The 13364-nt window shown below is 42.3% G+C and overlaps 1 protein-coding gene across 1 annotated transcript; it reads right to left on the bottom strand.

Annotated features, from left to right (window-relative positions):
• Positions 1–4978: 4978 nt before the first annotated feature.
• PSMB1 (proteasome subunit beta 1) lies at positions 4979–11912 on the bottom strand. Its single transcript, XM_027897849.1, has 6 exons — positions 11720–11912; positions 10414–10521; positions 8900–8981; positions 8330–8459; positions 6679–6785; positions 4979–5264 (listed from the first exon to the last, which is right to left on the bottom strand). The coding sequence occupies exons 1-6, from the start codon at positions 11827–11829 to the stop codon at positions 5079–5081; spliced, it is 723 nt and encodes a 240-aa protein (XP_027753650.1). The 5' UTR covers positions 11830–11912; the 3' UTR covers positions 4979–5078.
• Positions 11913–13364: the final 1452 nt, after the last annotated feature.

The following is a 13364-nucleotide window of genomic DNA, read 5'->3' as shown; positions in this document are numbered from 1 at the left end:
CCACCAGGGTAATAGCTTCAAAGAGTTGAGGAGTGCAGATAATCTCTGTTATGCACCAGTCTAACAAACACGTAGCCCAAGCTGAGCCACGAATCACAGGGACCTTCACATGAGCTTATGGGAATTCTGCTCAGCATCACTTAACATGCCACAGAGTGCAGACAGCAAGGTTTTCCTTCCCCTTCCTTGCACAGCGATCCCCATGCTGGAGTTGTATGACAAAAATCCATCACCATTGAAATTGTGTTCGGTTGTGTTTTTTAAAAGCAGTTTAATGTAAAAAAGTAGCAGCTGAAAACACTTTGCATCACATTTTAAAATATTTTTACTTCAAATTTTGTGAGTTAACTAAGGGTGAGCACTTCTCTTGGCTTTTGTGAAAAGCCATAAAAACTCAGACTTTGTGACTTACTGTAAATCAGAGAATGAAAACACACTGCATGGCTCATCCAAAGACAAATTTCCTTTCATTTTTAAAAATCCCATCTAATTGTCATTAATCAAGCCATCTCCTGCACTAATAAGATGGAGGCAGAGAATGGAATGTCATTCCAGCTCAGGCAGCTGTTATGCATGTCAACTAGTTTCAAAATGCTTGGCAAAAGTTGTAAATGCAGTTCTAATGAGATCGGCTTGTCTGCAACTAGCAAACACATACCAGCCGCACCAAAATGTTTGTTTGCTGTAGGACTTAATGGAGATTGTGTTAACCATTCTACATTCAAGGGTACATGTCAAGAAAAGTTCAGATCAAGCACAAGGCAGTGACACTGGAATGCAGCTTCCTCCAAAACGGTCACTTATATAAACCCAGAAAAAAAGCCTCCCCTTCTCTTTTTCATGTTTTTTTTGCTGTGGAGTTTTTTTCCCCCATCAGGCCTCTTCACTTTCTGGTAACTCAGTGTGTAAGGTTCTCTGCATTGCTGCATAAGCAAGCTACAAACAGTTCTACTGGGATGTTTGAGGATGGGGTCCTGGTAGGGCAGGCATTCTTCACGGCATTCTACAGCATCTCTCACCTCTCAAGAACCCCCAGCTATGTATGATTCTATCCATACTCATGGCTTCAAGTTGGTGGCGGAGAAGAGGTGCCACCCGGGGTCTCCAGTATGAGAGCATAGTGTTGAAAGGCAAATAAACAGCTCGATCATCCACCAGGCCTGACTGCCAAGCTGATTACAGCCAGTTTTCACAAAGCCTGGCTAAACAGAGAATCGGTCCTGTTCACCTAAGCCACCTCAGTGGGCCAGGTACTGTGGGTGTCACATACCCACACCTGGGCGGGCACCTGTGGGGATCAGCAAATCGGTGACTTCTGGCAGAACCACCAAGGAGATCACCAAACCTGCGTGGCTGTAGGAAGCTAAGAAATGGAAATACCTGAGTTTCAGAGAAGTCAGGTTTCAGGAAAGACAAAAGCACTTTACCTGAACTGTGAAGTATCTGTGTAACACCGTGAACTTCCGCATCTTGTTCCTCTTCTTTGGCAAAAAGAAGAATCTTGTTTTTTAACTTTCCTTTTCTGGTTCTTTGAGCTAAAGTGCAAAGAACTGGTTGAATTTCTGGTACCGTGACTACTCTCTTACCAGTACCTCTTTAATGTGTGTCTTGTGCCAAAGAATATTAATTACTGTAGGCTACAATAAAGTCCATCCCTACCCCCCTTTGAGCCTCTGAAACGAACAGAAGTTGAACTTTGCCAGCAACTGTTAGGAAAAGGGCCAAGAACAGCCTAACAGGAAAAGATACTCAGGATTTTTTGTTTGTTTTTTTTTCTGCTAAACCGTGGTTTTGTAATTATGAATACTTTGTTGGAATTGCGTGGAAAAGGAAGTACACAGAAAATGGTCCATACAATTAAACTAACTACATATTACTGTCCAAAGAATATAAGGCTGGTCTCACTCTGTTGCACTCACACAGACAAAACCCCTTCTCAAAAGGAATTTGGCTTGAGAAGGCTGATTGGGAGACAAACCTTAGTTAACTTCAGGCCCATGTGCCTTATTGTCTGTTTTACGACTGCCCCAAATGGCCTAAAAGCAGAGGACATTCACACTGAACAAAAGCATTGGCTGAAAGAAAGAGAAAAGAGGAATTTGAAAGCTGTCATTTCCAAATCCCTTCTACTCAGAAGCTGGTTCTTGAGTTGGGATCAGGAACCCTGAAAACGGCAGCAGTTACTTCATGCTTCTAAAATCTATCTTCTACTAGACTGAAGAGAAACAGAATTACTTTATTTTGCTCAGATTCACATGAACGTTGCTTTAATCAGTCCTCACTTCTTCCTGCCACTTCTCCCCAAGCTTAAGTTTGTAAAATCCCAAATTACTAAACTGAGATCACTTGCCAAAGAAGCTCTCTCTTGCTTTCCAGGATGGATGATTACAGGGCATCAAGAAAGGTTTACCAAGTGTGAGAAATTAAACTATGTCCCCCAAGTAAATAAATAATATAAAAGAGTAAGGAGTAAGTTGCTGTAGGGCAAATTCAAACTTCTGTACTTCACATAGTGTTTTATAATTTCAATTTAAGTGGCTTTCTCTAGTCAGAAGCAGCCTGCTTCTGACTCCCATCACACTAAGGCACGTGTAGTGTTAAAGACATATGTCAACCTAGAGTAAGAAAGCTTGGTATTTGGCTTACACAACATTTTATGATTCAGCCTCAAGAAATTCTTGGTTTTAGTTAAAGGCAAATTAAACTTGTCCTTGAATGATATAGTGAACTAAGCTTTTAGAAGAATATATATGCAATATATGTGTCTTGTCAAGCACTTTCACTTTCTGTAGTAACAAGACCCCTCCTCCACACATAAAAAGGATTTGATGCATAAACAATATTGCTGAAAACGTGTCCAAAAATAATAAAGTGGACTTTGCTTTAAAAACTTAGTTTTTAAGGCTGATTCTGACCTTGAACAGTCCCTTATATAAGCAAGTGTATGCAGCCATTTGGCCAAGATCAAAATAAATCTTTCTATCTTCTCAACAAGCAGTACCACAAAGCACGTTACAGTGGGAAACTGGTAAAGTATGTGCGACTATTTTTACCCGCCCCGTGTGTAATCCTGTAGAAGCCTAGGACAGCAACTAACTACTGCCATCTTAAGGCGGCCCTTCGTATTGTCGCAGGTGAAGTCGAGCTAGCTGTTCCTGCCGCTGTACACTGCTCTTGAACACCCTGCCACTTGCAAGCTCTTGAACAAGGTGGTTACAAGTGTTTGCTCCAAGGTTACTGCAATCCCGCAGTACAGCGCTCTATCAAAAGATACACGGAACATGTTTAAAGTTAAGGAAAGGATTGCAAAATAAACATTTTCACTCTCTCTCCTTTCTCTTACACAGAACTGTAATAAAGGCATCTAACCCCTGGCCAAGTAGGTCTACACAACCCAGACCTCAGCTTTTAGCAACCCTAAGTGGTACTGTCATGTTTACTTTGCCCAGTTGTGTACCTCTATAGCCTACCTGCCTAGACAGTTCTGTAACCAAGTAAGGCTCAAAGTGCTTCATGAACTACTCATTTACATTGTAGATATAGTGCGAGATGAGTTCTGAGCTATTTACATATAGGAAGTACAGGCACAGAACTAAGGAGAGTTGCAGTGAGGGCATTCCTATTTTCCAGGCTGAGGTGATGACAATCTCACAGAGCTAAGGAATGTGGTGTCTTTTATCTGTAAGACACATCTGAAATTTTGGGATGTTTTAATACTTATAAACTAGCTTCTAGCTGAGCAGCCCGTGACTACTTTTGTGCTCACACATATTCTGGCATTCCTGCAACTCCTCTCTCTGAACAGGAGCAGTGTCAACGTAAAAATTAGACAGTTCCCCTTGTTTGTTGCCCTTTTTACTGTTTTACCTTTACATATAGCTACCAGACCTGTCCCAAAGGCCAGCATATCAACTTATTACTCTCAGCTGCTTTTCATTGCAACAGAAATGCTATTTAGTTTTACTGGACTTCACCAACCTCACATAAAGCTCTAACAATCTATTGTGAAACACTTGGGCAATTCAACACAAATCTGGCATCAAAGACAGTCGACCTTAAGGTGTTTTAATTTAATTTTACGGAAGTAACAGAGCATGTATTTAATTTGGTATTGCTGACTTGTACTTTAAATAGGCATAAGCTTTCTGTTCTTAGAATTATTGCATCATCTGTTTTCTCAGTATAGACGGCATATAGCTACACAGTCATTTATACTAACAACCTCATCCGACTTTTGCAAAAAACATTAAACATCCCCTTAAGTTACCTGAGCATGTCTAGAGGTTCTGACTTGTGTGACCACGTCACTTCAGCCCCAGTGTAACTCAAAGATTAAGATGCTGTGTGCCTTTCTCATTGCCCAGTTCCCCAGGGATGAGCAGCAATTCCCCTCTTACTCTGTCCAACACTGGCACCCAGTGGTCAAGTGCTCTCACAAACACTTTGGGAATAAGCAGTTCAAGTTCCCACTTGGTGGATTTCCTGATCACAGCTAGTCTGTTTAAATGCACTAGTTGTTCAATTACTGAGGTTCAAAATACTACCCATTATCTAAATGGTTTAGAAAGCTTGAGACTACCATCCCTGGTGAAGACTAGCCAGAGCTAGGAATAATGCACAGCAACCAAAATGCAGCACTGAAAGCAGCCAGTCATCCCAACAGGAGACAAGGTTACCCTAGGGTCAAGCACATCAGCAAAATTGTTTTTCTAAGGAACAAGTATACCACCTCAGGCTGAACAGAAAGCATTATCAGAATAGTGTGTGAATCTAAATTTTATTAAGATTAAACTCTCCCACATTGCAGCATAAGAAATTGTGAGAAGGGGATTAAACTCTCATCGGAATTAGAATGATCAACAGATTAAGACAAGACCAACAAAACTGACTTGTAACTTTCAGTTGCTTCCTTACCAGGAACTGCTCTGGTTTCTAAAAAACTCTACCACTTCTAACAAAAGACAGAAAATACTCAGCCTTACAGTGTTGAACTCATTGAAAAAAATTTAATAAGACAAATGTCTTCATAACACAGGTAAATTGTACATCATAGAATACTTGTTTATGAGGAAACTGAATTAGTCTTTTCGCAATTGGATAGATTGCTCTTTAATTCCGTCTTTTGTGACAATGCAAATCTTAAGTGCATCCCCAGTGTACACATCTCTCTCAGCAGCAGAAATAAAGACATCCTTAACCAGCTGCAAAGCCTTTTCCAGGGTAAGAGGTACATGTTCCACATTTTGCATGTTCTTGAAGCCAATCTGAGAAAAGATGAAAATGCATTTTAAAGGAAGTATGATCCATCTAGCATGAAAGCTGTTTCAGTCTCTGCACTAGAACGAACAGATTTAGACAAATTAAAAAGAAAAAAGGCTTGTCTGTTTTAAAAACCCAAAATTGACAAAAGCGTTCCTCCTCGCTGTTTACAGTTGAGAACTTTGCCAATGCTGATACTCTTAGAAAAGCAACAAGACGCAAATCCAGTATACAGCCAGCACAGCTGCTCATGCTCATTCAGCATATACAAGATCACAATGAACATTCAGATCTGATCTAATTCTTCAGAAACTTCTCACTGAGTTAGCAGCATCATAACTGCACACAAGCCTTTTCCCCTCTAGTCACTTGTTGTAAGGAACATTTCTAAAAGCAAATACTCCTCAGTGTACCTAAAATTCAAAAATAAGTCTCTACTGGAGCACATCTGGTCATACTAAACAGTGCATTTTAGCTGATAAATCTGAGTGTCCACTTAAGCATCAGAATAGGTAAATGAGGAGAGTAGTGTACTTTGCCTAAAACTCATAAACAATAAAAAACTACTTACGAAAGCTTTGTTTCTGAAGAAGATATTTTATTTCCTTCAGTTAATAAAGCTCAAAACTAAGTCAAAGCTGAGAACATGCTGTTATTTAAAATTTAAAAAAAGGAAAGATTCTATTCCTTTCTCAGCTGATAAGAGTCAAGAGAGCTTAATTCCTTTTTTTGCTTTTTTAAGCACAAAAGTTGTGTTGACATCAGGCTCAACTGACTAAATACCAACACTGATGTCAGAGAATAAAATGAGTAAAACATGCTTTGGTATTTCTCCCATTCAACCATTAACAGCCTCAACTAAATATGAAAATATTCTTAGAGTATTTTCTGACAGATTCCGTTGAATAAGTTTCCATTAGTTTTGCGTAAGAACATTTTAGAAAATGGTACCTGGGTTGTACAAAACTGAAGACTTAAAAGAAATGTATGTTAAGTGATAAAATGTATGTACTAACTATATCTTTTTATTGTGGTATTATTTCATGCTATGTAACAGGCATATTTATGTTATCAGCTAAGGAAACAAAAAACAAAACCTAGAAAAAACCTCAAACAACTTATGTGAGAAACCTAACTCCATGATTAAAATATTTATCTGTGTTTTAAATGGGTGCTGCACTCTTAGTCACATGTTAAAAACCTGAACAGATCCCAAAGCAAAACTTTGATCTCTCCTGAGAAAGTAATACCTCACAATTATAAATGTATGGATTGACAGGTCATACCTGTAATAGATTTAAAACTTCTCTCAAAAGCAGTATTTCCCAGAAGTAAAGCTACATAACTTGGAATGTCACAAATATTGACTGAGATAATGAAAGGAAAAAAACAAAGCCAAAACTCAACAAACTATTTTACCTGGTTATCCAGCAAAGGTTGCAGCATGGCACTTGCTGATCCACCTGCTTTGAAAGAATCTCTCTGGTACGAGCCCACTGGATCAAAGCTATACACTGCTCCCTTCCCTGGAAAACAAACAAAAAAATTAGCATCTAGTAACAAGTCAGAAAGATTCTCATCACTGATAAGCATTTACAACAAGAGCTAGCTCTCTCAATAAGCAATGTCTGGAACACCACAGATCCCAGCAAACCTTTACTAAACAATACTTACTGCAGTATGTTCAGACAATGCTTTGTACAGTAGGCTCACTATGGTTGTGGCCTGGCATGATATCCAAGGTTATTTTCTCTATTTAAGCTACAACCATGCTCCAACAAATGTTTTCTACAGTACTTACCCCAGAAAAAGTGCTGACGCGCAAAGCAGAAAAATATATCAGAGCACAGTGCTGCAGAAAGAGCCCTAGAGGTTCTAAGGCTAACACAAAGAAGTACAGACATCGTTCTGCAACAATACGCTTCTTGAATTATATCTCCAGAAAGCATACTTGTATGCTTCTGCATTGCACTCCCAGAACCAGGGAGGATACTCTGGTCTCTTACACACTTCCCTCTGGAGCCAGGCCAGGTTGTGCAAAGTTGACTGGCTTGCACCACCATCAAAGATGCAGACACACTGCAGCTCCAAAGCATTGGGGCTTGATGAGGACATGCCAGTCAAAAGGCAAGTCCAGCTTTTCTATTCAGACAGGCTGCACCCGATCCAGTGAACTGGCTAAGTGCACTTGGCAGTATGGCACAGGAGCTGAAGAGTCCTGAGAAAGCTAGCCAAATCAAAAATCAATCTTACTGGACCCGAGCTAAGTCCATGCATGCAAACCTACACTCTGACTAACTGCTACAGCACCCTCATAATCTGAAATTTACCACTATGCAGAGCAGACCAATCCCCTTCCAGACATATCGTAGACATGTCTTAGCAAGACTGGGAAAGCAGTATAATTTAATGGTAACAACACACTGCAGGGAATAGCTGAAATTATCCAAACAAGACCACCTCTGAGCTCCTTCTCAAAGCCAGACAACACAGTATTTCGGCAACTCAACCAAATCACTGGACAAGAGCCCAGTAAGTCCTGGAAGGGCTGCACATTAAACTACAGCTTCTGTGTAGAAGTCATGATTTTTATCAGACGTCAGTTAACAGTTAAAAATAACTTTTGTGGAAACCTGTCTCTGGAGTAAATCTTCATATATAATAACCTCTACCACACTCACGTGTCTGGGTAAAATATACACAATTTTACTGCTAACATCTCCTTTAAAGGTGCAATTAAGAAATTCAGCAAAGCTGTTAAAAAGTTTTCCAGTCTAAAGTATGAAAGATTTCACTTGTAGAGATCTTATTTGTAAGAAAAAAATTTATAACAGTTTTTAGACTTTCAGAACTTCAGAAATGGAAGATCAAGCTAGCAGCAAAAACTAGGAAAAAAGTTAGATGTATAATATGTATTTGATCTGTGTAAGCACCATATGACTAAAGGTAGGTGTTAGCAGCAAGAACACAAACTTTTTTATTCCATCAGTACACCTGAGATGTAAAGGAACAGCAATCCACTCACAGAAATTCAGCCTCTCCTCTTCCTTTTTTTTGTTTAAAGTCTTACCTTCTTCATCAAGTCCACCAATTATGTTATAAACATAGTAGGGAAAGAAACGTCGAGAATACAGGATTGTAGACAGCATTGCTGCAATAGCCCCAGTAGTCATGGTCTTGTTATTGGAATGCTTGTACATCTGCCAGTGGTAGAGCACATCCAAGAAGAAAGTCAAACACGGAATCTGACATTCAATCAAAATTACATTTTCTGTAACCTCACTATAGAAGAATCTGATGTTAAGCAAGATTTTTAATTAGCATAATTACGGACAACACACTGGTCTAAAAGTTAAAGCCTTCTTACAAGCCAAATATTAAATCTCTCCAAAGTTTTACGATTAATAGATGTTGCCTCATTAACACTCTCCTCTCCAGTTTCTCCATTCTTTAAGTTTGCGATGTCACACTTAGTAAGAACACAGCATTAACTTCCCCTGCCTGATCTTTCACTAGCCATACAGTTAAGATACAGATACTTGAAGAAGAACAGTAAAAATTGTATTTAAACATATAATATTATGTTTCAAGCATAATGTTAAGAATGTAAGTTTGTAAATACAATAATACAGGTAGCTACCTTTAATCTTGCTTCAATAATTTTAGTAAGGGTAAGGCAATCACCATGGAAACCGGTGCATCCAATGACGGTTTGTTCTGTTCTGGAAAATGTAACATTTCGTTGCAATTTCAGATTTAGTATGAACTAGAGCACTTTCTTACACAGTAAGCTATTTTGAGAACACCAAAATGTATTTTCAGGTTTTCTAATGCTACCAAAAACAGTTGTGTAAAATGTAGTAACAGATCTGCGGTGTATGAAGGGTAACTGCAAGCTACATCTTGGAGATGACTCATCAAGCACAGGACCATGCAGATGTCTGTCTTCAACCCACCTTTCTTCAACTGCCAGTAAGACCAACAAGAAGAAATTCTTAATTTCTGCATGCACTCCTCGCTCTATCTATTACAATTCAGTGTTGCTAGAGGATCTGTTCTACGCCAGGGAGCCACAGATCATATCACTTGGTCCAAGTTTTACTCCATCGGACCAGAGGGCTGCATTAAGCTCGTACAATGTTTACGTGACATTTATGGTGTCAGTGCAACAGAAGTTATCTGGCTGCAGATGCATTACAAAAGCTTAGCTCTCAGCTCAGTTTCAGAATGTTTCATGAACGCTAGCCACAGCAACACACCTCTGAAATTTAAATTCTAATAAAGAGAAGTCTACAAACATTAACACATACAGACTAACACAAAGCAGTCCTTTGGAAAACACCTTAAAATGCAATCTGCTCTCAGCCTGTCACTAGAATTGCACAAAGCTGTCGTGTGCAGTATGCAATTTCCATTTAGGCAGTATCAGAGAGCCAAAGATATAGTAAAGAGTTAGCTAGGAGAAATATAAGTTCCTATGATTTCAATTAGAAAATTTAGAAATTTAGAAAAAAAAAAAAAAACAAACCACAAAGCAAAAAAGAACCAAAAAACTGATGGCAGCTTACTAGGTAAACACCTGCTGCAGTTGAATGAATGTAAACAATACACAGTTTTAGACCAAGGAGATGCTATCTACGTGAGTCTAGAAAAGCATAAAATGAGCATAAAAAGTTTAATAATGGAACTACTGACAGGTTTACTTTTCCTAAAACAAGCACTTTTCCAAAGCGCCAGGTGGTTGACTAGAGAGAAACTATACAACTGGTTGCAGGGGGCACCCTTGTGTACTAACACCCGGGAGCCCTGATGAAGCAGAATGAGTCATCACAGGATTAAGTTTTGCTAGAGTTAACACCAAAGTTCTTCTGATTATCCAGCCAAAAAAAACCCCACCAACACCTAGCTTACGTTAAGCCTTGTATCATGCTAAAATAGTTCTGTTGTCAGCTAACTACAAGAGCTTTCAATACTAGCTACACTTAAAACATCACATCACATCTTGAATTACAGCAACAGTCAACACGACTCCAAAATCTACTTTGTTACAATTCTTTTTGTGTAAGAATTCTACTTAAAGCAGGAGGCAGGTGACACGGTCAGCAATACAAAACATCTTTTGTCTGTTTCAATTTTTGAAAGATCTGGACTTACAGCTTGTAGCATTTTGGACTGTCCCGGCAATGAATTGCATAGCCTTCACTCAGCCGTGTGTCAGAGGCAACAATGGAAAAGTCTTCCCCAGCGATCGCCAGCACAGTCCTTAATGAAGAGTATTGATATAATCAGAGTTTCAGCACAAATATTTTCTTAGGCAACACAGAAACAGACTAGATAGGAATTCTATACCCAGACTCGCATTTTGTCAAGCATCTTATATTCCTTGCTATGTTCCCCACTATGCACATCCCTACATGTGACCCAGGACTGGCATAAGAATATAACAGACACAGTGAAGGAAATATATGTATGTGACCCTAAAAACCACATGGAAACTTGGTAAAACAGAGTCCCTACACCAGGCAAGAAACAGAGTCAACAGATCGTCTTTTAGGTTCCTGATAATGATTCATCCTTCTAAAACAAGCAAAATACTAAGTAACAGTATCAGTACACTTAAATTATCATCACTTTTTAAATCTGATATGATCTCATATACTTCCAAACAACTAGTTTTGTGATTCCCTCAGGTGCGCTACCATTAAGTAACAGATGCCCGTTAAAAAGCAGTTAGGCACCATAAGAAAAAATCTAAATAACACTATCCTGGCCAGATCCTGCCACCACCTCAGATGTGTAAAACATCAATTGCCTTAAACAGGGAAAGCAAGGCAGCATTCAACACAGTTACATGTTTACTAGCGACAGGACGAGGAGCCATGGCCATAAACTAAAACACAAGAAGTTCCACCTCAATATGAAGAAGAACTTCTTTACACTGAGGGTGGCAGAGCACTGGAACAGGCTGCCCAGGTGGGCTGTGAAGTCTCCCTGCCTGGAAACATCCAAACCCCACCTGGACGCGTTCCTGTGCCACCTGCTGTAGGTGACCCTGCCTTGGCAGGGGGTTGGAGCGAGGGATATACAGACGTCCCTTCTAACTCCAGCAATTCTGTGACTCTCTAATATGACCATTTCCCGCGTTCCCTGAGGCACTATAAAGAAACAACCCCACGGGGAACTAAAGGTGCTTATTTTAAGACCAGTAAGCGTTTAGGGAGCCCGAGCGTGCCAAAAGCCACGCACGAACGCCCCGAAGGGCTGCGCGGAGACAGGGCAAGGCCGAGCTCTGCTCCCGCTCGTTCTACCCTTCTTTCCCTGCAAGGAGAAGCTCCTGAGGGGAGACAAACCCGCCCTGAGCACCGGGGGGAAGCAGGAGTAAGGCGCAGCAGCCCCAGCCCCGGCGCCGCTCTCCCCCGGACGCCTCGTCCCGTCCCGCTCGCTGCCCGCGGCCGCTCACCCTCCGTTGAAGGTGTAGGGCGAGAAGCGGTAGTGCTGTACGGGCCCGTCCAGCTCGTAGCCCATCTCAGGCCGGGAGGGCCCGTATCCCGCGGCGGACAACATCGCCATCGGTGCTGTCTCACGGCGAAATGGCGGCACCGGAGGCGGAAGCGGAGCCGCTCTGAGACGGCAGCGCCGCCTCCTCTCGGCAGCTCTGCTGGGCGGCGAGCGCCGCGCCCGGGCGGGCGGGCGGCGGGGCTGCTCTTGGGGCCGGCGCTCGGCCGTGCCCCGCTATCACCGCCCTCGCCAGCAGCTCAGTGTGTGTCTGGGCCCTCCTGGCAGCACAGGCACCGCTTCTTGCCCAGTCCAAGCGCGGTGCCAGCCCCTGACATCTGCGTGCCCGCTCACGGAAACGCGCAGGTTGATAAGCAGCTGTGGTGGAGCCATCAAAGAGCATCTGGTATTTGGGCAGGTGGGGACCAGGGTGGCTCTGGCTCTGTAGGAGGGAGCACCTTGAGAACCGTTGTGAAGACCAAGCGTAAGGAATCATAGATTGGGTTGGGTTGGAAGGGACCTTAACGATCATCTAGTCCTAACCCTGCTGCCATGGACAGGGACACCTTTCACTAGACCAGATTTTTCAGAGCTCCATCCAATCTGGCCTTGAACACTGCCAGGAATGGGACATCCCCAGCTTCTCTGGACAATGTGTGCCAGTGCCTCACCGCCCTCACAGCAAAGAACTTCCTCCTACTATCTAATATAAACCAATTCCCTCAGTTTAAAGCCCTTCCTCCTTGTCCTGCCACTTCATGCTCTTGTAAAACATCCCTGTCTTTATTGTTGGCTCACTTCAGGCACTGGAAGGCTGCAATTAGGTCACCCCAAAGCCTCCTCTTGTACAGGTTGAACAATGCAAACTATTTCAGCCTTTTCTTGTATGAGAGGTGCTTCATCCCTCTAAGCATCTTGGTGGCCTTCCTCTGGACTCACTCCAACAGGTCCAGATCTTTCTTGTGCTGAAGACCTCAGAGCTGGACACAGTACTCCGGATGGGGTCTCACCAGGTCCCTGAGGTGGGCCATGAGCTGTGGTGCCAGGTGCCATGGCATGAGTGGAAACAAGGGAGAAGGGCTAGGGCAGAAGCTTGAAGTGGTGCTAGGGGAGAAGGACAGGGGAACAGGGAGATGCAGGAGACACATGGTATTCTGGAGGAGAAGCGTGTCATTCTGCTTGGGAAGCACAGCTGCAATGGCTGCAGCCTCCATGGGTGCTGCACATAGACAGTGGCAAGAGCCGCCAGTGCAACACTGCAGTGTGTAAGTCTGTACAGCTATAATGTGGGGGAAAACCTCCAGCACAGCCCCTGTGACCGGGCCTCATGCACTGCAGGGTCGGTCAGGCTGGAAGGGACCACAGCGGGCCACCTCGCTGCTCAAGCAAGATCATCCAAGAGCGCATGGCACAGGATTGTGTCCAGATGGTTCTTGAGTACCTCCAATGAGGGAGACTCCAAAACCTCTCTGGTTAATTTGTTCTAGTGTACAGTCACCCACACAGTACAGAAGTTCTTCACATTCAGAAGGAGCTTCCTGTCCATCAATTTCTGCCCATTGCCTCATCCTATGACTTGGCACCACCGAGAAGAGCCTAGCTCCATCCTC

This window comes from Empidonax traillii, unplaced genomic scaffold, assembly GCF_003031625.1.
Source record: "Empidonax traillii isolate 1590-97213 ecotype Southwest subspecies unplaced genomic scaffold, ASM303162v1 scaffold563:size410408, whole genome shotgun sequence".
NCBI lineage: Eukaryota > Metazoa > Chordata > Aves > Passeriformes > Tyrannidae > Empidonax > Empidonax traillii.
This window is presented reverse-complemented; position numbering and strand designations above follow the sequence as displayed.